Consider the following 24803-nt stretch of genomic DNA (forward strand, 5'->3'; position numbering starts at 1 on the left):
GTTTGTTAATGCGATATGTATTCACATGCATTGAGCGTGACCAGCACTATACCAATTGCCTGTGTACCTTGTAACCGTTGGTATAGTTTGGTGAAGCTATGAAGAGGTATATCTTTGAATAGCTTGCAGCTCCTTCACCGAATACCAACCATAGTAATGACGCCGGTTGAAGGTGTCACAATCCTCGATATGAGCCACCACCTCAAGCCTTTATGCAGCCAGCCTTCCAATCTTGAGCTGCAAGTCATAACGGATGTTGTACATCCAAAAGGAGTTCGTCGAGCCGACCCGGCGTGAAGATCTTCTAAATCCGGCCTGCTTCACAATGGACGGTTGCACGAAGAGCTGAACAATCTTCAGCGCCTGGCCCAAGTGGTGTGAGAAATTAGTCGTCGGGGCTCGTCCGCTGTCATGCATTTCAGAGCCTTGCTCTGGTTATACCCTATCTTTCTGATCCTAGTCGCCGTGCCACCTCAGCTACCCTTGGTTCCATTCACAAGCTGAGGCCCATCGTGCTTCCGAACCTCTTCCATCACAACTTCGACTACTTTCTTGAATCCTTCCATCTCTTCCTCCACTGTGCCACCCATTCCAGCACTAGCAAAGCTTATAGAATTTCCAACGTATACAGGCTTTCCGGTCTTACGTGCCAGCAACTTGGCAAGACGAGTGGAGAATTCCAATGAGGATTCGTATGTATATAGCGGGGTGGAAATGGTTTGGCCAGGATTCATTCTCTGCAAGATCTGTTAGTCCTGTACAACGGTGTCTCTAGAATAAATGACACACATCTGGGAGCGCATAAACGAATGAGCCCAGAGGAGGGACTGTCGATGTATCGTTGTTGATCACGGTAGTGAGGAAGAGAAGTAACGATGTCGTTTGAATCGTCAGACGAAGGTGAATCTTGGTATCTGGGGCCTTTGGGAGTGGGAAGGAGACTTCGATGGGCTCCTTTGGCTGCGGCATGTTTGTGGCATTCATTGCAATTCTGCTGTGTTTGTTTTATGATATTCCAAGACTTGAAGGCTGTGGTTGACGAAGTTTAGACTGGTCCTATCCTTAGCGCGGGGTACCCCTGTCCTGAAATCCAGGTGGCTTAATGAAGCTCTCAGCCTTATCACAACATTCAACTCTTTACATCCTAGTTGAGATCTGAGAGTAAAACACATTCACACATGTAAGTTCTCTATGTTCGGAAATTCAGAGTTTAATTATTGATGTGCATTATTTGCTTCTCGACGGAGCTCTGAAGCCACATGATCCGGACTGCTGAAGGACAGCGGAGAGCTTCCATTCATCAGAGGCCTATCTCACGGAGCTTCTCGTCCAGCCATTTCACATCGTCCTTGCTATCGCCTGGTCCGCCAGCCCAGTGGCCCCAGATGCTTGGGAAAACATCTAGGTTTCCTACACCTTCCTTCATATTTGCAACTTCAATTTCCGAATCTTCTGGTCTGTCGAGGTTATTCTCAGCAGAGTTTTTAAGAGAACGATGTACCTAGGTAGTTGACTCACGGAAAATAAAGATCTGTTTTTCCTGGCAGAACAAGCGTTTTCGCCTTGATTCCTTGCATCGCAGCTTTGAAGTCTCCATTATACGGCTCCTGCTGCGAGCAGTCTCCCGCTTGCCATGTATATAACATAACCAACATATTTTCAGGATCTGTTTTTTGTCAGGGTTGTTAATCTACTTTCATAATTACAACTGACCTTTGCTCAATGCCCAGGACTCCCAAAAGTTGACCATGAAATCTTCGAGTCCCTTAAATCCAAGCACTTTTTCGTACAACTTTTCTCGGTAGAAGGCTTGGGAAAACCCCCAGCCTGCATATACTCTTCCAAGAGCTTTCAAACCAACTTCTTTCTCCTCAGAACTCCACATTCTATACTCTTCGCCTTTAGGAAGAGCTCCATCAGCGCATACTCCAGCAGATGGATGCCTCTTTGCAGAGAGCAGAGCGGATTTAACACCTTCGAGAAAGACTTGGTTATGTAAAGATGTTTTAGCAGCTCCACAGAAAGGGACACAAATATCCATGAAGTCCGGGTACATGGTAGCCCATTGAAATGTTTGTCCAGCTCCCATGCTCCAGCCCAGTACTGCACGTGCATGTTGAATCTTCAAGTGCTCGGTTACAAGAATATGTTGAGCTCGAACATTGTCATAGAAAGTGACTTTTGGGAAGGGCTTAATGTCAGAGTTCGAGGGTGAGGTGGATTGACCGTTGCCAAAAAGTGCTGTGATGATGATAAAGTACTTCTTAGGATTCAAGGTATGATCTTCTCCGATGAGCCACTCATTATCGGCGATTGCTAGTATATTCAGCTATATCCAAAACAATAAAAGAGGATTCTTACATCCTGAGTACCAGGACGGATAAATGATTGCTGGAGATTTTGGATCTCCAAAAGTCTTGTATGCAATAGTGGCGTCCGTAATGGTTTGTCCAGATTGTAGCTTCCAGTCTCCGAGGTTGTATGTTTGAACTCCGGCCATGATTAGAGGAGATCTTGGGTGACGTTGTACTTTGATGATTGAATCGACCTTTTTATACCATCAACTTGATTTCAAACGTACTTCCAAAACTGCTCTTATGGTGGATCCTGTGACCAATTTCTCAAGCATGAATCACTTACTACGACTCCCACTTATGGCAAGAAGTATTTTCGAGAATAAACTGCCAAATTATTGAGTTTCAGGATTCCCAAAAGATGTCCAAGATTCGTTAGTTTATCTAAACATTTGAATTGTCCCTTCTTCCCCAAGTGATAGTCAGGTTCAACACAAAGGTCGTCTGATCATGATACCCCTCACTTGGTGTCCCTTATCGGCGGCTCGATTCGGTCGATAGGCTGATAAGAAGCCCCTGGATGGCGGGGTCAAGGGCCTGTAAAATGATGACGTTGATTCGACCGAGAAGAAAAACTACTCCCCGACCATACAACAAAATGAAGGAAGCTGCATTATCATAAACCAATGCCATTGACAAATCGAACTTCACTCCTGCAAGTTTTGTGAGTAACCGTTCCGTTCTGTGATACCATCCGGCAATTCGGATTTGCTAAACAATTACCCAGCCATCGACCCGCTCAAAAATATAAACCCCTCCATCCGCACCTAACCTTACTCCAACTTCGCAACTTCACACCAACATTCAAGATGGGACAACGAGAGGACGCCGAGAAGCAAATTAAGCGCAATCCGCATCCGGATTTCAAGAAAGTCGAAGGGAGTCGGCAACCATGGGACAAGAGCCTTGAATGGAACATGAAGCAGACCGTGAAACCCGATTGGAAATACGGCGACGGAGCGAATGACGGTGGTGCATCTCTAAAGATTCCTCACGTCGAGATTGACCCATACGAAGAAGGACGACCAGCAGTATCGAACTACAAACTGTTGATTTCTGGCATAATTCCTCGACCCATCGGCTTTCTCAGCACTCGCTCGAAGGATGGAACCAGTACGAATCTTGCACCATTCAGCTATTTCCAAGTCATTAACCATGATCCGCCACTCTTCACTGTTGGGTATGCAGGCGGATTCGATAACGCGAAGGACTCCTTGAAGAATCTGGTAGAGAGCGGGGAATGTGTGATCAATATCATTTCCGAGCATTTCATCGAAGCGGCGAACTCGACATCCGTCAACGCACCCTATGGAGAAAGTGAATGGACGTTGAGTGGACTGACACCTGCGCCATCCAAAACTGTCAAGGCGAGCAGGGTCAAGGAAGCTGTGTTCTCAATTGAGGGGAAGTTGGACTTCACGAAGGAGTATGAAAGTAAGGCTACCCCTGGAAAGAAGACGGGCGTGTTGGCTGTCATTGAAGGAACGAGATTCTGGGTTAGAGAGGACGCTCTGAATGAGGAGAAGAATTTGATTGATCCAGCAGTGAGTTGCGTTGCTGGACAACCACAGTGTCATGCTAATTCTGGACAGGTCCTTAGAGCTATGAGCAGATTAGGTGGTATTACTTATGCAAGAGTTCTTGAAGGGATGGAACTTCTAAGACCGGATTGGCAAGAATCGGTGGTAAACAATGAGGAAGCAAAGAAAATTGTGAAGCCGAAGGCAGATGGACAATAGAGGTTTAGACCTTAGACAATGAGCTATGAATAGACATTGACGTTTTCATATGTTCGAAGATATTACGGGACTTTAAGATCTTGTGAATTCTTGACTAAGTTTCGAGTCACCTTGGAGAGTAATTGTCCGTTCAATATCAGAAATAAATAATACTTAAGCATCTTAAAAACCAATATCCATGCCAAGCATTGCAAGGTCTCAGAAGGAGCTCAACCCCTGCCGCGAGTCTCGACCTCGGCATCCGGCTGGGAGCTTATTGTGGGGTATTCTGCGCCTCCACGATCAGTAAACCATCACACTATTTTCTTTTCCAACCTTCAGTTGCCATTCAATTTGAACTCATTTGCGAGACATTCCAATCAATTTGTATTTTCTCGAAATTCATTCAAGATTATTCTTTATAAACTCTCAATATGTCCAACATAAAATACGAGACCGAGCTCCACGACTTCCCCAACATCTTCTCCCTGAAAGGCAAAGTTGTCGTCGTAACAGGTGGAAGTCGAGGCCTAGGACTACACGCTGCATCAGGGTATCTTCCCCTCCACCAAACACCCCATTGATCCCGCTAACATTCCTCAGATTTCTCCAAGCAGGAGCCTCCAAGGTTTACATCACATCTCGAAAAGCCTCGGCATGCCAACAAGCCTGCGATACCCTGAATGCTCTTCCGAACCTCTCTCCTAGCGCTCGTGCGATTCCTGTTCCAGCAGATAGTTCTAAGATTGAGGGAATTGAGTATTTGGTGAAGGAGGTGGGGAAGACGACGGATCATGTTGATGTCTTGTTTGCGAATGCCGGTGCTACTTGGGGAGAGAGCTTTGATACGCACCCGGATAGTGCGTTTGCCAAAGTGATGGACTTAAATGTCAAGAGTGTTTTCAATACTATTAGATTGTAAGTTTTGACTTCCCTTCTTCTTTTTCAAATTGGAGAGGGCTGCTTTGTCCACCTTCACGGTGTCGACTTTTAGCGAAGGAATGTGGTTCGGGTGGATGGGTATTCGAGTTCTAGAGGATTGCTTGAAAGGGTCTCACTCAACGCACTGTAGCAGCCAAGGGAAATGAATAGCTGCTAACGGATTTGGCGAGGTAGATTTGCCCCATTACTACAGAAGAATGGGACAATTCAAGATCCATCAAGAGTAATCATCACTGCATCCGTAGCAGGTATCGGTATCGGAACCCTCGGAAAACAAGCAACCTTCGGCTATTCAGCGTCGAAAGCAGCTGTCATTCATCTTGCAAAGAATTTGGCTGTGGAACTAGGACCAAGACATGTTCTCGTCAATGCTATTGCACCTGGCTTCTTTCCGAGTAAGATGGCAAGTGGGCTAATGGAGATAAGTGGTGGAGTTGAGAGTCTATCAAAGAAGAACCCAAGTCAGAGGCTGGGACGTCCCGAGGATATTGCTGGTCTCGTAGTATTTTTAAGTAGCAGGGCAAGCGCACACATCAATGGTGCAACAATCACAGTTGATGGTGGTGAGGTTTGGGCTAGAGGTGGTATGGCTGAGTTGAAGGAGGAGCCAGAGAAGGCAAAACTATAGAAATTGTAGAGTAAAGGAGTGTCACAATAAATATCTTGTGCAAAATCTTGATCCTGTTATCGTTTTCTTGCTACCCAGTGACTAGCTTTGTACGTATTCTGGAGCATACTTTCAGGATCTTGAATGTATGGAGCAGCTATACCAGACTCTCTCTTCTCAAGAGTGAACCCTAACTTCTCAAGCAGAGCAACAACTTCGTCATCTGTCAACTCAACTGCACCGGGATCTGCAATACCTGGGAGTAACGTTAGTAGATGGTCTTTATCACTGAACGAGAGCCTACCTTCGCCGCCTTTACGAGCTGAAGAGTCTTTCCCATGGTTACCTGGAGCATTGTTCTCGAAATGCCATAGAAGTGGGCCCATGTTGATCAACAGTCCACCGGTTTGTAGACAGTTTCTGATAGCCTCAAGGTATCGGATGATATTAGGAGCGGTATCAAGGAAGAAGACCGTTGCGACAGCATCAAACGTGTCCTTATGTGACTCGTCCCCGTACAGGAGCAGGAAATCCGAAGCGCTCATACTCATTTCGCCAGCAGTCTCAACAGCTCCCAATGTCATTCCAGGATGTATATCAGGTATCTGTACCGATCTCAAGTGGTTCGCACGGTTTCTGTGATTGGAGAATGAATGGACCCAAGGATGAAGTGTATAAGCACGGGACTCAGGACAATGATTTAAGATGTATGAGCTGGCGAGCAATTGATGATAAGAGATTTCATTGCCTTCTGTGTCGAAGCCGGCGCAGCAAAGATCAAATACAAGACGGCCTAAACCTGCTCCAGGGACTAGAACTCGCATGGTTGAGGCATCATGCAGAGAAGCTTCGGATTTCAGGGCATTGATCACTGGACCGTAGCATGCCTCTCTTTCTGAAGCTCCTTCCTCAGACCAGTCACGGTAAAATTGACGAAGAGTGCTTCTTGCCTTCTCTAGGTCATTGGGCGTTGCTTTGCCTTGCCATTCTTTCGACTCTTTCCGATCATGGTTAGTCGATGGTAGTCCGATACCAAACGATTCCAGGCCCGAGTGCAGAATGGCAAGTGAGAGCTCGGCATTCTTATCAATGGCATCGTCGACAGCATTGAGTGTGTCTAGATACGAGAACGGTGGCTCAGCAAGGAGTTCCCAGTGAGCTCTAGGTAATGCGTAGAACGCTTGCCTTCGGAGATGGGTTGTATTGAAGTGCGCAGTTTTTGAGTATTGGCTGTAAGTGAAAGTCAGCTGGTTTGTTCTCTTGCTTGTAGAATTTTAAGATTGAATCTTTGCTTCTGAAATTAAAGGAATTGTAGCTTCTGATACGAGTTTATTTTAGGGCGATTTGGTGAATTAAGAAGATTCGCAGAAATTTTGAAAGCTGCAGACAAGATTGCTCTTACGAGGTACCGTACGAGAAACAACAGGACAGGAGCTTACTAAAAGGAATCCAAAGCGGCAAAGAGGACTCTTTGCTCGTCTGGATCTTCATAAGTTTCTTCATTGCCTTCCCACTCGATATTCGACATTTTCGCAGAACTTCAAACCACAAAAGTCAAATCTTCCACGGAGACTTGGAGGAGGTGAATGTATCTCGGTTCAACCTTCCGAACTGAGGCCATCGCACTAGCCAGACTACGCTAGCCCGAATCGTCAGCCTTACCTTACTTGAAGCTTTCCGTCCTGCGACAAACGCTTTCAACAACTTCCTCGACAATCGCGACACAGTTGCTCGACAACTCTGTTGGCTGTATTACTGTCATGGCGGCCCAAGTTCAAGTGGCACTGGGGGTCACTGCTCCTCTCTCGACAACAGCTCCTACTTCCTCTGACCTCAAAGCCAATGTTGAACTCATCGAGGAGTTGAAGCGCCAGAACAATTACGAGGGCCCTGAAGAAACATCAAAGAGGTATGTTCATAATTGTTGCGCTGCATATCATGCGCATAGGCCTTTGCTATGTGGTCATTGCCATCGAATTAAGATAGATTCACTAACTTTCGAACTCGCTCGCAGATCCGCCGTCCTCCAGTCACTTCAAACCATTATCGACGAGTTCGTCAAGGAAGTCAGCAGAGCTCAAGGTTTATCAGACAGCATCGTCAAGAATGCATGCGGTAAGCTTTTGACCTTTGGAAGCTTCAAACTTGGAGTCATTGGCCCGGGATCTGATATCGATTCACTCATTATCGCCCCCAAGAACGTCACTACCAAAGACTTCTTCGAAACCTTTACAGACATTCTCTACAAACATGCGCCACCAGGTGCAATCACGGAGCTTGTTCCAAAACCCGATGCTCATGCGCCCTGTATGACATTGAAGTATAATGGCATAGATCTTGATCTACTCTTCGGTCGCATCGCAAACCTGACCCAGATACCCAAAACCCTATCCAAGGTAGACGAGAAGATGTTGCAGGGCCTGGCTGAACCTGAAGTCCGTTGTCTGAACGGTGTTAGAGTGGCAGACGAGATGCTTAGTCTAGTACCCGAGCAAGCTGTTTTCAGGACTGCACTTCGAACCATCAAGCTCTGGAGCGCTCGGCGTGCGATTGCTGGCAACATGTATGGATTCCCAGGTGGCGTAGCTTGGGCCATTCTTGTCGCTCGTGTCTGCCAGCTGTATCCAAGAGCCACTGGCTCAACGATCGTTATGAAATTCTTCAAGATCATGGAAAAGTGGCAATGGCCGATGCCGGTTTTGTTGAAGAACATTGAAGATCTACAAATGGGGATTAGAGTCTGGAATCCTAAAGTATGTCTCTTATCTCTTGTCCATGTGATAATTTCTGATCAAATCTAGAACTACCCTCAAGACCGACGACATATAATGCCGATTATCACACCCGCATATCCTTCAATGTGCACGACACATAATGTGACCTTATCCACCATGGCTGTAATACAACGAGAGCTCCGCCGTGGAGGAATGATTGCAGACAGGATCATGGACGGCAAAGCTGAGTGGAAGGAGCTGTTCGCCAAGCATACTTTCTTCACTTCGGGCTACAAGTATTATTTGTATGTACTGACAGCTAGTACAACTAAGAAAGCTCAGCAACTATGGTCTGGCTTTGTCGAATCTAAGGTCCGGATTCTCGTTGGCAAGCTTACTGATGGCACATCGATTGCTATAGCTCACCCTTTCAATAAAGGGTTCAATCGGGTACACCGGTGCCGTACAGAAGAAGAGATCGAGGCTGTGAAGAGCGGCTCCCTCGATTATTATGCCAAAGATATCGGCACCGAAACTACTGGTCATGGTCTGGCTGTCGGAGCTACCAAAGATGGTGCCGTTAATGGGGAGGACAAATCTGCAGACGAAGAAAATGTCACAATGGTCTACACCACAACCGACTATATCGGTTTGGAATTGCGTGATGGTAAGTTATTGGATCCTTGACGTTCTCGGTGACGTGCTGGACTTCCGGCAGAATAATCTTTGACGCAGAACCTTCTATGTACCGCCCATCTGCTAATGACTTTAGGTGCCAAATCCCTTGATCTTGCTTGGCAGGTCGACGAGTTCAAGAATTTATGCGGCAGCTGGGACGGATATGATGACAACACTAGTGCCCTACATGTTGGCCACGTGAGAAGGTAACAAACGAAGAAGCACATTGTTGAACTCCGAACTTGTTGGAATCACTTGCTAAGACTTATGGACAGCTACGATCTACCTACCGATCTATTTGGTGAGGGAGAGGTGAAACCCACCAAACCACAAAAGAAGAAGGCCGCCACGAATGGTAGCACTAAGAAGAGACCTGCAGCAGATGTATGTTACTCTCCACAAGCGACCAAGAAGCTGATCACAGTTTGATGTCAAAATACGTCTGTTGAAAAACAGATAGCATCTGGTCTCAATCCGGATGGCAACGCTGACTCGATCCAGGACACAACGTCAGGACCGGCAAAGAGACAGCAGCAGACTTCGATTGCTGCAGTTGGATAGATTCTGTGCGGAACATTCCAAACCTTGACTGTGCTTTCTCGCATTGACGGATCCCTAATAGCAGGATGCAGCGTCTCCTCACACATTTACCGTATCGATCCCCAAATCTCGTCGACTTTACGCCGCCCTGGACACCTTGTGTTCTACATCACCCTTTCGACCAAAAAAACTAACATAACAGGCCCTTTGCACCATCCCATGAGAGTTTGGTCAAGTAAGCGTTTTCCAGTCTCAGCACCCTTGATTCTATAGCAGCGGACTCTTGTGACACAGAAAGATTTGATAAACACGTGCTGGCGTTCGGTGTCATTTGCATAGTCTCCTGGCATCGGCGTTCTCAGGAATCTCAGATGAGCATTTTGCTGCGACAAATGGGGTTGGCGAATGAGAGGCATTTAGATGGCTCTGAAGCCTTGTATGTAGCATCTCCACGAATAAAATCTCTTTCCGAGACCACGGGTCTCATACGATTTGATTTGCTCGTTCTATTGCCTGTATATATTTGTAAGTCTCAGTGCTCTCAATGTCAGCCGACAAAGTACCTTGCCAAGTCTAGTCTCTTCCCATGATCGGAAAAGCATGCCTTGTCTACAGCTGCCGGCAGCAGACAGTATCTGTCGAAAAGTGAAGACGTGCCAGCATGTGTAAATAGCGAACACTGAAAGTATGAATATCGAGTTGGCTTGCAATGGGTGGTGACATTCAATTTAATCGCGACTACGTCACAGGAGCGCAACATTCGCCGTGCAGTATTTCTTGGCAACAGGCCCGCCGTCGTACCTGAATTATCTGGAACATTATTTATTTACTTCACTGTAGCCTCTCCAATTTTCAAACTTACACGTCTCCGGAATAACATTGCATTCGCTGCATCTGATCATACTATGAAACTCGTCAATAAGCGCTAATACCCAGTACAAGCAGGCTCTCTCTCTCTAGCTCCTCAGTCAACCTACAGCCTCGTCACTCACCGAAAGTGGCGCCTCTACCTTTTCGCGCGAGACCTGCTGGACATCCTCATCATCGCCAGAGCCTCTTCCGCTACCTGTTCCCTCATCTTCGTGTCAGTGCTCGCAATAAGCTTACGAATTTCCGTTTCGAGACCCTTCCATATTTTAAGCACCGAGCTCAATCACGGATCTACAACTATATTGTCAAACGGCACAAGCGACATCAGGAACGTAAGGCTGCGGGGAAGAGCATACTCGAGATAGTACGCAAGCGTGCACACAGGGTATTCGGTGGTTTACACAAAAACAATGAAACAGCCAGAAAGCCCAAGGTGACCATGTCTGGTTCTATGCCTGGCTTTGGTGGAGATGTGTCTGGTGCTGGAGAGAGTCGAGAACGGGGCTCTCGACGGAAGAAGATCGCGGGGTACCTGAAAGCAGCGAACGAGATCAGACAGTCGTACCAACAATCATACTCGGAGAAATGGGGCAATGGCGGAAATGAATGGGACGACGATGAGAAGGGAATACCAGGAGCATTTCCAGATGTGGCTATAGTTTCACATGGCGACGAACAGCTGGTGCTTTTTCCCTCTTATGCAATAAGACATCACAAGGAGCCCCCGAATCCGGATTTTTCGAACAGTCCTGGGCGGAGTCAAAGGAATAGCTGGTCGAACGAGGATGGACCCATGGACGCAGAATACTGGGCTAGGGAATGGCAGAAGTTCGAGGATGATCGGGCTATTGTGGACGTTGACGTTCGAGGCTGGCTCTATTCTCCTCACAGAGGTCCAATGACTCGGAAGAATAGGTTGTTAATTGGATTAGCACGACAATTGAGTGGAGTACCTGCTCCTCCTAAAGAAGCTAGCAGAGACCACAGTCCGGAACATACGCTCGTAGCCAGGCACAAAGAGCATGAGGCTCAGCGAGAACAGGAAAAGATAGCCGAAGAAGCAGAACAGATTCTTCGAAAAGGCCGTGGGGAGGAGCAAGTCGCCGCTCAAGGAGGCTACAGTGAGAGGCCAAAGTACGATTCAGATTCAGAAAGTATATATGGAGAAGGGAGAAGGTCGGGACTCAACACACCAGGCACACCAGATGATGCCCCTGGACCTGGACATCTTCCCAAGAGGACCTCATGGAATCAGCCTTCCGAGATGACACATGCTGAGTTGATGACAGCGAACTCGCATTTGATGGCTCGACTAAGGCCTTTCTTAACCAACCCCTTGGTTTCAACACCCATCACTTTGTTCTTTTATGATGAAAAGACTTCTGTTTCCAGGACGGTCCAAACGAATGAAGCTGGTCATTTCTCTATTCGTGCGCCCCTGGAATTTGTCCCTACGCATGTCAGAGTCTTGGCTTCAGAATATCTCTCGTGTACCGAGGCAGTTAAAATCTCTGAGCCTAAAGGCGTTAGTCTCATCAGTGATGTGGACGATACCATCAAACATTCCTCTATTGGAGGTGGTGCCCGAGAAATCTTCAGAAACGCCTTTATTCGAGATCTAAGCGACTTGACTATTGATGGTGTCAAAGAATGGTACAATACGATGTTTGACATGGGAGTTGGGGTCCATTACGTCTCGAATTCACCATGGCAATTGTTTCCTGTCTTGGTGAGCTTCTTTCAAAAAGCTGGGCTGCCTCCAGGATCATATCACCTAAAACAATACAGTGGTATGTTGCAAGGTATTTTTGAGCCAGTTGCCGAGAGAAAGAAAGGGACACTCGAGAAGATCATGCGAGACTTTCCAGAACGAAAGTTTATACTCATTGGAGACAGTGGGGAAGCAGATCTAGAAGTTTATACCGATGTCGTCTTGGCTAATCCAGGCAAGGTTCTTGCTATCTTCATTCGAGACGTCACCACTCCGGAAACCCAAGGATTCTTTGATTCGGCCATGGGTCCGTTGAGTGGTGATCGTCGTATGGGTGGAAGAGACACACCTTCCCGCACCAATTCTTGGGATAGCCGAAAGACGCAAAAATCGCATAGGTCCAGCATAGCTGATGTGCTTGAGAACCGACCTGCTCTTCCTCAAAGACCTGCTTCGGAAGTAAAAACACAAACCAGTGATGGTCCAACGATGGGCAAACTCATCGACTTTGATGATGAGCCAGCACAACAAGACGTACACGAATCACACAGGCAGGTCATGCCTAGGTCCGCTTCCTTTGCAAATGATACAGGAGTGCCCAGACGGAAGTCTGCTCCCGATTCTGGCAAGAAGCCTCCTCCACCTCCAACCAAACCCATAGCTCTACGTGGAGTGGCTTCCAAGAGCAGTCTGTCCGAAGCTCCCGCCGCAATTATTCGCGGAATTCCTCCCCCACCTCCCAAGTCACGACGTCCTCTCGCCCAGCCTGATGCTCCCCATCCTCTTGCCCAAATTCAAAGCTCGGCAGACCTCAAGGCGCCAGAAGAGACTTACATGGCAAGTGCTCGACATAAGGTTTCGGCAGCATATAATGCACTCCCAGAAGTCAGATCATATATGCCTGGACGGGGCTATTCTCAACAACCTGCGCAATCAGAGAGTTCGGGCAACTCATCTTCAGAGAGACCGGCTCTACCTCCTCGAAGACAAACTGGTGGCTCCATAACTAAACGCCTATCATGGAATAGCACAGATACATCCGAGGACGAATCCTATCGCCCAAATGACGTGCCTGTAAATAAGAAGCTGGACCTGTGGAAACGGAGATGGAAGAGAGCGAAGGATATCCTCGATGGCCAGGGCGTGGCGTTACGCAGCTGGAGAGTGGGTGGTGATGCATGTATAGAAGCTATACAGATGGTGGAGAAAGCTATGAGAGAAATGAACGTAGAGGGTTATGGGAATAGCAAAGGGAAAACAGGACACGGCGGTGGCGAGGCAAAGGTTAAGGATTTGAAAAGATGATGAATGATTTGGCAACAAGGGACACGATCAATCCATACATGAGTACATCTTCACGATCCTACGCCGATACGAGGTTGAGAAGAACACGTGATACATAGTTTTGTTCAATTATCTACGCATCTCCATTCCCGATAGGCAACTCTCTCCTCCATTGATCTACAAGACCAGATGCTTCGAATTTCGTGTCAGAACTCTAGATCTTCCATCGCTCCAGGGTTCGTCCTTAAAATAGCATGCCTTGCGGAGTTAAGCTTCGCTATGAGTGACAGATTCGGGCAGTTACAGAGGGCCGCGGGAAAAAGCAACCCTTTCCTCTCTTCGAATCTCCTTTTCCCCTGCACGTCGACCCACGATATTGGAAATACAAAAGCCTCACCGTGAACCTTTTTCCTTGGCACCAATCATGTTCCATCACCGAGTACCTGAACCCCTGCATGATTGGTCACCTCCTTTTCAGCTGGCGAGCCCCTTGTCCGCTTTGGTTGCACACGGGACATCGTGGCGTCCGACACATTGCATCTCGCAGGACAGATCGAGTAAGGATACACAGGGCCCGCCTTCGGTGAACACTCTCTTCTTTTCCTTCTCCCTCGCTCTAGCCTCTCTCCCATTTATTGCTTGCCGCAGCCCAAGGTTTAAGGTTATTTTAACCTTCCATAGGTTCGCTTGTTTAGAATCGATCCTTCGTCTCTCCTGATTTCCCAATCACATCAGATTTGAGAACGGCAGAGCCGCAGGTCCCGTATCCACATCTCGCTTTGGGATGAAAGATGGCGTTCACAGAAGGCAGACTCGCATTTTAACAGAATGCGAGCTGAACAGAGGGGGCGTTCGTTGGCGAGACATCCTGCCGATACCCTACAGATGGCTTTTATTGCTCATCCCATTCATATATATGAATGCCCCGCATACGCATTGTTGTAAGGCTTTTTTGCTTGTCGTGGTTCTGCTTGTCGACTCTTTGAAAATATGCCTTCCATCTTCAGATATACTGCAGGGGCTGCCCTCCTCTCTTCAGCCACCGCCTCGGTAATCGGTGCCATCCCTTCGCAGACAGTCGGAGGTTTTGGACAGCCATTCTTTGTGGAACCGACACCAGCACCAGAGTATGAGCTGGTGAAGGTCAAGTTGGCAAAGAAAGATGTAACAAACATTTGTACAGAATGGACAATTCCTGGTGGCTTTGGACAACCAGAATGTGCAAATTCGGAAACATGTTTGTTCACAAGTGCGGGTGGTTACTGGTATGAAGGTTGTGGTGAAACGAGGTGAGCAAACTAACAATTCTCTTCAACTATGCACAACATTTTTCATTCCTCTGACTCCAATGTGATATAACTATAACTAACACTGTTTTTCAGTATCCGTTACAATTGGATTACCGGTATGCTCCGAAAAGATGGAGAATCGGGCACTGCTAACCTCGAGAAGCCTGTTACAACTGGCCGAAGGCGTCAACCTTATCCGCTCCTGTGTCGAATACATACTGGTAAAGTATCTGGATACTCAATCAGTTCTCTCGTGCTGACGTCGACAGCCCTTCTGCTTCCCCATACTGTGGCTTCTACGCATTCGTCTTCGCGGAGGATTATACGGCCTATAATTTTGGATGCTCAGATCTTCCATACTCACTCTATGTGGACCTTCTCCCTACTACTACGGATGGCTCGACCTCGACCGACATTGTCCTCAATGGCGGCAATGGCTCCTCTATCACTGAATCGGCAGCAACCACAAATCTGATCCTCTCCCAGAGTTCAACGACAAGCCAGACGACCACTGCGTCGGTCTTCGTGGCACCAGGAGCAAGTCTTGGCTCAAGTACAGCTGCCAGCGCCAGTTCAACTTCCACTTCCACCTCAGTACCCAACATCGGCTCTCACTCTTCATCCAGCACACCTACAGGAGCAATTGTAGGCGGTGTAGTAGGAGGTATTGCAGTCATCGGTTTCCTAGCCTTCCTCATCTGGTTCTTCCTTCGAAAACGCCGACAAGACAAGGCATCCGCTCAAGCTCATGAAGCGCAAATCCAAGCCGATCAAGCAGCAGCAGCCTCCTCCACAGCGTACAACAACAACAATCGCATCTCTGAGATTGCTGGAACGATGAAACCTCCTGCTCCTCCAGCAAATACATACGTCCCTCCTCCAGGCATTGCAGGTGTATACGGAGAGAAGCCAGCTGCAAATGCCAATACCCAAGAAGTGTACCGACCACCGGGACAAGAACAGAATAACGGCGCCTACGCAGAAAATGTGCAACCACACTCTCCCCCTCCCGTGTACGCTCACCCTACCAGTCCGCCCAGCCACTACAACGAGCTGGACCACCAAAATGCAGCAATAGCAAGACCAACAAGCGTTCCTCCCGTGAGCCCCATGGCAACAGGAACAAGCCAAGGTGTTAGCCCAGTCGGCACCCCAACCCCACAACAACAATACCAACACATGAGCATGGTCTCCAACGCGACGGAACTCTCGGGCAACCATAACATGCCACCACAACAACAGAGCTACTCTCCTCGACCAGGCTTCCAGGAGATGAGCAGCAGCAACGCAGCCGTCCCGATGAGACCAGCTGGTCCTCCACCGGGAGTCCAGGAAATGCACGCAAACCCACACGCAGCGGTACCGATGCGACCAGCGGGTCCACCGCCAGGAATGCAAGAGATGAGCGGAAATTCGCAGGCTGCGAGTGGGGGTGTGAATAGACCTGCCGGACCACCTCCGGGTGTGCAGAGGTTCGATATGAATGGGAATCCTATGACTGAGTATCATGGTGCGGAGCTAGAGTAGATGGTAGAGCTTATTATGACTTGTATGTATTTATTGCGTGTTACTTAATGTGAGAAAGGAGTTTGCACATATGGGAAGGTAAATATCATCTTCCGGCAAGGTAATCAGTATTGGTATCGGTAGTAATGCAGATTATATACTTAATTCTGCCAGTCTTTGCTAAGGTGTGTTGGGAGGCTAGAGGCTGCTTTTGCTTGTTTTTGGTCCCAAATGGGAGGTGCTGTTAGTGGGGAATAGGTGTTGTTGCTCTTGTGAATGAAAACTTGAATAATCGAACCAGGCAAGTGCCTTTCACTTTGTTTCCAGATAGAATTAAAGATTATTGGAGTTAAAAAAATCTCATCTCACTAAGCATTGTAGTGATACTAGTGAGCAATGACCCTCGACTCGCTTTTCTTTCTTTCTCTCTTTCAAGCGTTTACTGTCTTACACCTGAAGAAAAAGACGGGACCGTGTCATGTCACCTCACCTCTAACTTGGGCATCGTTTTACTCTGTGCAATGAGCAATCTGATGCTCAAGATAATTCAATCGAGGGCGGGCGAAGTTCTGAAGTTTGATACAAAGACTATCACCATTTAGCGGTGGCTAAAGTGATTAATCAGTGACTATAGCCACAACTTTAAACTTCCAGCATCTCATAGCATTTTCTTTTTCAACTCCCTCGTAGACAAGTCTAGAAGAGAGCTGGTGCTATCTCAAATTCTGCCAAGGCACGTCACGAAGTCCGGTCATTTCTGTTTATTATACTAGAACTGCGAACTTTTTATAATTCACAGTTTCCCAGCGAGATGACTCGTACTAATACCATTCTTCTAAATCTGCACTCATTCATGTCTTTCTCAATCAAAGCCTATGTAGGTCAAAGGCAGTCAAAGCAAGACGCATCTCAAACGCACTCCTTCACGTCTTTCTCAACCAGTGCCGATATCGGTCTTTCAATCACAGTAAAACACAGCTCGAATTCACTTATTCACGTTATTCTCAATCAGCGCCGATATCGGCCAAAAGCAATCACAGCGAAAGGCACTCATTCACTCCCCCGTCGAAACTGATTCGAGTCAAGAATGGAATCGAGCAGACAGAATCCATCACGTGACGCGAAGTATATATCGCGCAGAAATTCCAGCTTTATTTTCTTTCCTTTGCTTACAACAAGGAAATTGATCTCAAAGCTCCATGGGGGAGTTTGCTCGGACCCTGTCGATTGATTTTTTAGGTCGTTCGCAACTGACAGATGACGAAAATGCGTGGCCCGCGACCAGTGCTTCTAAAAGAGTATTGTACTAGCACTTAGGAATATGAGATTTGACAATAGTGTTGAGTGTTAACACCAGACATACAGTGTACTCCTAATCGGATCATATGTTTGTTTCTTGCCATAGATAATTCTACTTTCGTTTCAAGAGTAGAGAACTTATGCTACTTTGAAGTGCTCGATTACTAACGGACTTCGAATTTTCAGAAGATTGTTTTACTCTAAATATAAAGAAAGTATTCACGTTCTAGGCCCCGAAGGGTAGGAATCTGTTAGTAGGAATCAAGACTTTAAGTTTAAGTCCACCTACTATTTCGTTAAATAATAAGTTACTATACTTTTCATAACAATATACTCAAAACCACATCTTGCAATAGTTGAGATATGTCCGAACTATAAATATGTTTGTTTTTATTGTTATTTATTCTAAGCCTAGGACATTCCCCCTTAAATTCTCAATTTAAGGCCAAACTGGAGTGATTTGACCTGAACATAAACACAAATCGGCTCTTGTAAACACACATTGCTAGAGATACTACTTTGCAATTTTGTATTATCACTCAGTCCTGATACATAGTCACCGCTGACGGACTAGTGACTGTGTTGTAGGTTTGACCAAGTGTGCTGTAGGAATTGCAGTAGAGTGGCAACAGAGTGGGATTTTATATTTGCCCTTCGGCTTCTTGAGTTTTAGAAACCGTCGTTCAGCATGCATACTATGGGTTCTTGTCCGTCATTACATTTCTCTGACTGGAACGTATTGAACTTGGCGTTACACGAATACACGATACCAGTAAGAGATAGCCGTGACACTAAATAACACCTCCAAGTAAGAGTCCATGCATAAGAAGAATGTTTGATGATTATTTAGAGGTGTGCAACTGCGTTCACAAACTTACTAATTACCATATTGGATTGGCAAGTGAATTATTGTTCGTCGTGGCACTCAACTTGGTGAATTTCAAGTAATGATTCAACATAAAAATTCAATTCAAGCTTACATCCAGGTCACTTAGCGAGGAGGAAAAGGCGCCAGTGAGGATACAAACGCGGTTCTGCTCTTCATTGAGAGATCAAACAAACAGGATACTGTATGCCGAACAGTATAGGTGCTGCTTGAGGGCCGGGAGGGATGATGCGTGCAACATAGGTTCTGTCCTTTGATCACAAGGATAGAGAGCATGGATGTCAGTTGACAACAGAACTGAGTTTGACAACAATGGTAGAAAGATCACAAGCAAAAGGGACTGGAAACCGATCAAAATGAAGCAATGGGACTGAGTCTAGAGCAGGGTTTCGAATTGTCACGGATACGTCCGAGATCGATATTTCTTCAAGTGAGGTGGATTTCTTGCACAACACATCTGAGAGCTTGTCTCCAGCATGAAGTTTTGCAAAGAAGAAAGGTAGGCAGTGGATGAGTGTATATAGCTTTCAGGTTTTGAGTATGAGTCGTGTGAAACACCTGTGTTTTTTGCACTGTTAAATTCACATCATAATTGAAGCTAGGGTGAGTCAAATATGAGTGCATTTTGAGAGTTTCGAGTGAATCCAAACCTTTGTCTCCCAGATTACATCATTTCCGTCCGGATGACCGTAGTTTCCAAAAGCCGTCTTTTCGGTCCGAGTACAAGGAGGGCAAGAAGAAGGAGGATGTCAGCAAGAAGCCATACGCCGCCAAGTATGGTCTCAACCACGTTGTCGGACTCATTGAGAACAAGAAGGCCGCTTTGGTTCTCATCCCCAACGATGTTGACCCAATTGAGTTGGTTATCTTCCTCCCAGCTCTCTGCCGAAAGATGGGTGTCCCCTACGCCATCATCAAGGGTAAGGCCAGACTCGGCACGGTAGTCCACAAGAAGACCGCTGCTGTTCTTGCTTTGACCGATGTCCGATCCGAGGACAAGACTGAGCTGTCAAAGCTGGTCCAGGCCATCAAGGAGGGCTACGCTGAGAAGTATGAGGAAGCCAAGAGACACTGGGGTGGTGGTATCATGGGTGCAAAGGCTGTTGCTCGTACCGAGAAGAAGCGCAAGGTTCTTGAAAGTGCTATCAAGATCTAGATGTTTTCTGGACTGGTTCGTGGCGTTTTTCATGATATTATGGCTGGGCATGGATCGTAGCTAGGCATGACACGAAAATTCCAGCTGGATGATACCATATGTGTTGTGCTTCCATTCCTGTGACTTCACATATTGTTTTTGACCAGATGCGCTTGCGAGTGCTTGTCCTTGCGAGTGCTTGCGCTTGTGTAGGCCGGGAGCCTTGGTGACTGAGTAGTGATACAAGTCTAAGGTCTTGGTACAGAGTACAAGAAATCCACCGAGCTCCCATCCGTCATCCCGATATATATATAAAGATGGAGCTCCCCATATTCTTCCATCAGCGAAAAAGTATTAAGACAAGCTTCCAAATGGTGGAGCCATGTGCGCCTCTGCACCACACTGGTGACTGATGAGTTATTCCAGCACTTCAGCCTTTCGCGACAAAAATATATTGCATAACCAAATACATAAGACGGGGAGCTCAGGGTTATATTCCAGAACTTGACAACAAAAGTAATCATGACAGTGGTAATGAGCCCTAGCTTACATGAAGGCTGCTGAGACTCAATAAAGGCAACAATATCCATGACCATAATGACCTGAAGGCACCCCTGGCAAGTCCTTCCAACGTATGAGCTCAGGATCCGGCACCCGTGTGCGCAGGAATCATGAATCAATCGAGGTCTCGATCTTTGCAAGACTTTTACTTGGACCCTTTATATAGCAAACGAGGAGCGTCACAATTAGTCATTGCAAGACCTAGACGCAAGATTCTCCACAAATAACTCTCCATCAAGCTCAACATTTCAATCATTCACTGACTTTGCGTTGCCACAGTCAAGCTGCGAGATTCACTCACGATGTGCAGGATTTAGCAAATATCCAGACCTCTCCTCTGTTTATAAATACATGCGGCCGCCCCCTCCGGTTCTTCTTACTTCGCCAATCCAAGCCACTCACCACAGAGCGAGTTACGGATAGTGACGGCGAGGTTAGGCCTACTCCTAAGACTACCTAAGCCAAGCCAGAACCATTCAAGCCAATCAGCGCAGATAATGACAACAAAGTTAGTCATGGTCCGAGAACATTCTTCTTAACAAATGGTTGCTTCGGTTGAGGCAAGAATATCTTATGTTGTGTTTGGGGTCGATTATCAACGGCTCCTCCGGCAATCTATGTATAGCGAGTTTTTATTAAGATTTATATGTTTTAATAAAAAAATAAAAAAAATAAAAAAATAAAAAAATAAAAATAAATAGTTTGATAACGATACAGAATTTTAACAGCAAAACTATTCTTTTGGTTTTTTTTTGGAAAAAAACTTAAATATGAAATTCATAATAATAATTTTCAATTAGGCTTTAGATTTGATTCACTAACTTCGCTTCGCCCACGATCAAGCTGCAAGATTCACCATGTGCAAAACTCAGCAAATACCTAGCTAGATCTCTCCTCTCCTCCGTCTATAAATACACGCGGCCGCCCCCTCCGCTTCTTCTTCTTTTCTTAACAAAGATAGATGCTATGACTGAGCAAGAACGTCTCATGTTGTGCTTTGGGTCGATCATTAACGGCTAGTCCAGAAATATGTGTAGTTTCAATTAAGATCTATCTGTTCTAACAAAAGCTTTGGGAGTGAGCGATGAAAATAAATAGCTTGACAACGATGCGGAATCTTGATAGCAAAACCTTTCTTCTAGTATTTTTATAAAACTTAAATATAACAGTCACCGCAAACAATCTTCCGTTAAGCTCAAACTCTATCCTCTTTATCTATAAATACAGGCGGCCGTCCCACCCGCTTCTTCTTTTCTTTTCAACACAGAGTTTTTTCTTTTCTCGACCAAAATGATGCTTGTGCTTGGGGTCAGTGAGATTATCAACGGCCCCGAAAATCTGTCTACAGCCAAGACTGTGCTCTAGTAAATAAGAACTTTGCAAGCGAGAGATGCAAATGAATCGGTTGACAGCGATACGGAATTTGACAACAAGACCTTCCTTCCAGTATCTTTACAAGACCCAGATGCCATATTCACCGTGAATGATTGTCAATTAGGCTTAAGATTCTATTCACTAACTTTCCGTTGCCGCAGTCAAGCTGCAAGATTCATCTCCTCTCTGTCTATAAATACAAGCGGCCGCCCCACCCGCTTTTTCTTCTCTTCTCAACCAAGAGCGTTTCTCTTTTCCCTCAACAAAAATGATTGCTGAGGCTGAGACAAGAATGTCCTGTGTTGTGCTTGGGGTGCGATCAACGGCTCCGACATTTTGTGTACTGTGCTGCAGCAAGAGCTATAAAAGCAAGAGATGGCAATGAATAGGTTGACAGCGATGCGGAATTTGACAGCAAGACTTTCTAGTATCTTTAAAGGGAGAAAGCATACAGGGAAGTACTTTGAAATTCACGGTTTCGCAGTATTCGCTTCTAATAAGTTATGAGCAACGAACCAACAGAGCGATATAGACCAGACCAGAAGCATTTACACGAAAGAAAAAAAAAATGATAACACGCGGAGATTTATTGGTTCATGGCGATTGGGCCACCACCGTACTATCTCAGAAGTGTTCATATTCAATAAATTAACACCAACTTGTCAAAATTTCAAGACTCAGAACCAGCTCCGAAAGAAAGAAGATTACTGATAAAAAAAATGAACATTTTGAGCGACCTACAACAGCACTCATGCCAGTGTGAAAAGCCCAAGTACAGATAACCTTCTCACTAGAGAAGTGAATAAAATTCTCTCGAAGAAGTCCGATCTTGCGTCGAAGACTTGTTAGACCTAGGAATCTGCTGTTCTTTGACTACGATCTGACTGCTCGAAGGTGGTGTACCAAAGCATGATTAAGACGAAACAGCAATGGGATGGCTTGATAACTAAAGGATTCACTCTCGAGTCAAATATAACAAGGTATACAAGACCAACTAAAAGCCAAGTTATTTTGTATTCATCTATCATCTATGTCGCTATGCGCCCAACCCATCTACCCATCTATTGTATACAACAACTACACCACTTAACGCATATTTCTAGCATGCTTAAGATACGACTTGATGAAAAATCTAACAAACAAGAACGTGAGCGGCGCTAGATATAGTACATTCAACCAAATGGCAAAGGTTTGACCAGAGGTATCAATGCAAGAGACATCTTTCTGCACTATCTGCCACCTGGTTACGGTGTTGGATTCGTGTTCTGGAGTGCGAAGAACATCTAGACCTAGGACTTTGTTGAATAAACCACCTAGACCAGCGGCAGTTGCGAAAGCAGCGAGGGAGGAAGAGACGCCGGTAGCGGCAGGCACGACGGTACTCGTGACAACCTCAGTGATGGGAACAGAGACGGGGATCGTGTATCCGACGAAGGAATGGAGGGCAGCGTAGCTGGAGCCAACGAGGAACTGGATGATCTGGATGGTAGTGAGACTCCGCTTGATAGCCATCGGGACCGGGACGGCGAAGGCTGTCAACGTATAGTACGTATACATGAGAGTGTGGATGAAGGAGTTGACGAAGACGAACATCCAGATGGGAGGGGACATGTAGCGGATTCCGGCCCACATGCATAGCATTGCTCCCGCGTGGTGGTAAGTTTGGAGTGTCGAGGATCGCTTGCCTTTTGCGAGGATGATGAGAGTGTCCAGGACTTCGTAGAACTTGGAGAGGTAAAAGAACCAGCCATAGAATGCAAGCCCCTCGTTCCAGAAACGTCCTATGTCAGTGAAGGATGGTGTATGAATGTCCGTAATATTGGGTGAGGTGGAGGTCCATTGCGAGAGAGTTGAGTTGTAGGTGATAGCATTGGACATGCCAGCTGTGCCATGGATTTTGCAGAGACTATCGACTGTTCCCGAAAGGCCGGAGGGGCCAAAAGGATTGGAGAAGATGTTGAGCAAAGCTCGAAGCATTCCGATAAATGTCCAGCCTGAATAGAGGGCAAGCAAGACATTGTGTAGGACAACGAAAGCAAAGAACGTTTTTGTTTGTGATATTGGCCATGCTTTGAAGTTATTGGATCTGTTGTAGGAATTGAGGAAGGTGACCGTAATTGCGTATATGATGGCAATTGTGACAGGAACGCGAATGTCTAGAGCGGACTGGTACGTCGAGGTAGGAATTGAAGGAGGTGCAAGTGTCATCGGATCGTTGGAGGGAGGGAACTTGAAGAGGTCGGCAGCAGGTAGCTCAAAGTGCGGCATTGTGAATGACATTTTTGCGGGTGTTGGACTTGGCCGTTCGTAGAGGTATTCGGGGATCGTGGGAGTTTCGAGACTCGTGGGACGAAAATGGTATCTGGGCACGAGACGTTCAGAGTAAGTGGAAGAAAATGTTTCTGCAAGATAGAGATCGGCAGGAAACAAAATAGATAGAACGTGTCCTAGCAGGCGAGTGTGCCGAAGGGAGAAGAATCTTTGCACAAGGTCAAAAAATGAAGCTGTTGACAATGGTCGCTGCTGTCTCGAAAAAAGTTCCAATCGTGCTGTCCTAGCATATTTAGCGGACAGAGCGGAAGCCCTTCTAAAACGGGCGGCAGCGACTTGGTACCAAGAACACAAGAATGTCAAATGCTACCGAGGTAAATGGACTCGCTTGACGTGTGAGCAAATGTAGCCAAAAATTGGATCATGAAGGGCCATGTTTTCCCTCGACATGCCCAGCTTTTCCCAGCAAAATTTGTTGGAGTCGGTAGTTTCGTGAGCCGGGTATGACGATGGTTGGGACAGACAAGCACTAGGTATCGCTCGTTTATGGTGCCTGCATAAACGGCTGACTAATGATTTTGAGCCTCCACCAGCTCCTTTCCCAGCGGCGACGGTTCGAGTAAACTTATCTAAGCTGGAAGTCTAGAGACTCGGAATACATCATGAGAATTGCAAGTACATCTCCAGGGCGTCCATATATGTCTACAAAATCCTCACGTTTGGAGGTCGATGGCTCCTGAAGCACCTTTACGGCCTCACCATGAATTGTTGCTTCGGCTTGCATGGCGGGGTCCTCAACAAAAATGGTTGCCCATACCAGTTCGAGACATTTCCGCCGCAACGCCCCTCCAGAAGCGAAAGCATTATCGTCAACCCCTGGTCGCACACACTTGTACCGAGGCAGCGAAAAGGGGGAAATGCACGTGATGAGGTACCTTTCGAAATTCATGTCAACCTTCCAGCTCCGATCAAATGAATTCAATAGAAACTATTCAAAAAAGAAGATAAGGGCCAGAATTGGTGAAATTTGATTCTGGCTGTGCTAATAAGTATGTATACATTTT

General features: G+C 46.4%; 10 protein-coding genes across 10 annotated transcripts; 6 read left to right on the forward strand and 4 right to left on the reverse strand.

The window, feature by feature from the left end:
- Positions 1 to 622: 622 nt before the first annotated feature.
- On the reverse strand, positions 623 to 1259 carry LY89DRAFT_681702 (uncharacterized protein). Its single transcript, XM_018214352.1, has 2 exons — positions 1050 to 1259; positions 623 to 998 (listed from the first exon to the last, which is right to left on the reverse strand). The coding sequence occupies exon 2, from the start codon at positions 967 to 969 to the stop codon at positions 772 to 774; it is 198 nt and encodes a 65-aa protein (XP_018075442.1). The 5' UTR covers positions 970 to 998; positions 1050 to 1259; the 3' UTR covers positions 623 to 771.
- LY89DRAFT_681703 (homoserine acetyltransferase family protein-like protein) lies at positions 1194 to 2759 on the reverse strand. Its single transcript, XM_018214353.1, has 5 exons — positions 2641 to 2759; positions 2362 to 2548; positions 1714 to 2316; positions 1519 to 1666; positions 1194 to 1457 (listed from the first exon to the last, which is right to left on the reverse strand). The coding sequence occupies exons 2-5, from the start codon at positions 2498 to 2500 to the stop codon at positions 1301 to 1303; spliced, it is 1047 nt and encodes a 348-aa protein (XP_018075443.1). The 5' UTR covers positions 2501 to 2548; positions 2641 to 2759; the 3' UTR covers positions 1194 to 1300.
- A 180-nt stretch (positions 2760 to 2939) lies between these two features.
- LY89DRAFT_609490 (flavo protein-like protein oxygenase) lies at positions 2940 to 4228 on the forward strand. The gene is made up of 3 exons (XM_018210520.1): positions 2940 to 3018; positions 3082 to 3898; positions 3947 to 4228. Exons 1-3 carry the CDS (start codon positions 2981 to 2983, stop codon positions 4091 to 4093), a joined length of 1002 nt encoding a protein of 333 aa, XP_018075444.1. The 5' UTR covers positions 2940 to 2980; the 3' UTR covers positions 4094 to 4228.
- Positions 4229 to 4506: 278 nt separating this feature from the next.
- LY89DRAFT_705016 (NAD(P)-binding protein) lies at positions 4507 to 5667 on the forward strand (the record flags this gene model as incomplete). Its single annotated transcript, XM_018217420.1, has 3 exons — positions 4507 to 4625; positions 4676 to 4990; positions 5189 to 5667. The coding sequence occupies 3 exons, from the start codon at positions 4507 to 4509 to the stop codon at positions 5640 to 5642; spliced, it is 888 nt and encodes a 295-aa protein (XP_018075445.1). The 3' UTR covers positions 5643 to 5667.
- A 9-nt stretch (positions 5668 to 5676) lies between these two features.
- Positions 5677 to 7190, reverse strand: LY89DRAFT_609495 (N2227-domain-containing protein). The gene is made up of 3 exons (XM_018210521.1): positions 7061 to 7190; positions 5926 to 6851; positions 5677 to 5877 (listed from the first exon to the last, which is right to left on the reverse strand). The coding sequence occupies exons 1-3, from the start codon at positions 7147 to 7149 to the stop codon at positions 5699 to 5701; spliced, it is 1194 nt and encodes a 397-aa protein (XP_018075446.1). The 5' UTR covers positions 7150 to 7190; the 3' UTR covers positions 5677 to 5698.
- A 125-nt stretch (positions 7191 to 7315) lies between these two features.
- On the forward strand, positions 7316 to 10044 carry LY89DRAFT_681706 (Poly(A) polymerase-like protein). Its single transcript, XM_018214354.1, has 6 exons — positions 7316 to 7530; positions 7636 to 8374; positions 8423 to 9002; positions 9108 to 9219; positions 9289 to 9397; positions 9515 to 10044. Exons 1-6 carry the CDS (start codon positions 7382 to 7384, stop codon positions 9572 to 9574), a joined length of 1749 nt encoding a protein of 582 aa, XP_018075447.1. The 5' UTR covers positions 7316 to 7381; the 3' UTR covers positions 9575 to 10044.
- Positions 10045 to 10216: 172 nt separating this feature from the next.
- On the forward strand, positions 10217 to 13439 carry LY89DRAFT_705019 (actin patch protein 1; the record flags this gene model as incomplete). The annotated part of the gene is made up of 2 exons (XM_018217421.1): positions 10217 to 10323; positions 10702 to 13439. Exons 1-2 carry the CDS (start codon positions 10263 to 10265, stop codon positions 13437 to 13439), a joined length of 2799 nt encoding a protein of 932 aa, XP_018075448.1. The 5' UTR covers positions 10217 to 10262.
- A 574-nt stretch (positions 13440 to 14013) lies between these two features.
- LY89DRAFT_681709 (uncharacterized protein) lies at positions 14014 to 16559 on the forward strand. The gene is made up of 4 exons (XM_018214355.1): positions 14014 to 14707; positions 14801 to 14823; positions 14871 to 14928; positions 14977 to 16559. Exons 1-4 carry the CDS (start codon positions 14409 to 14411, stop codon positions 16232 to 16234), a joined length of 1638 nt encoding a protein of 545 aa, XP_018075449.1. The 5' UTR covers positions 14014 to 14408; the 3' UTR covers positions 16235 to 16559.
- Positions 16560 to 18874: 2315 nt separating this feature from the next.
- On the forward strand, positions 18875 to 19904 carry LY89DRAFT_770312 (L30e-like protein; the record flags this gene model as incomplete). The annotated part of the gene is made up of 2 exons (XM_018221844.1): positions 18875 to 18897; positions 19062 to 19904. The coding sequence occupies 2 exons, from the start codon at positions 18875 to 18877 to the stop codon at positions 19552 to 19554; spliced, it is 516 nt and encodes a 171-aa protein (XP_018075450.1). The 3' UTR covers positions 19555 to 19904.
- Positions 19905 to 22554: 2650 nt separating this feature from the next.
- Positions 22555 to 23736, reverse strand: LY89DRAFT_694732 (uncharacterized protein; the record flags this gene model as incomplete). Its single annotated transcript, XM_018216726.1, has 1 exon — positions 22555 to 23736. The coding sequence occupies one exon, from the start codon at positions 23734 to 23736 to the stop codon at positions 22555 to 22557; it is 1182 nt and encodes a 393-aa protein (XP_018075451.1).
- Positions 23737 to 24803: the final 1067 nt, after the last annotated feature.

Source organism: Mollisia scopiformis (genome assembly GCF_001500285.1).
Source record: "Mollisia scopiformis unplaced genomic scaffold LY89scaffold_5, whole genome shotgun sequence".
NCBI classification, from domain to species: domain Eukaryota; kingdom Fungi; phylum Ascomycota; class Leotiomycetes; order Helotiales; family Mollisiaceae; genus Mollisia; species Mollisia scopiformis.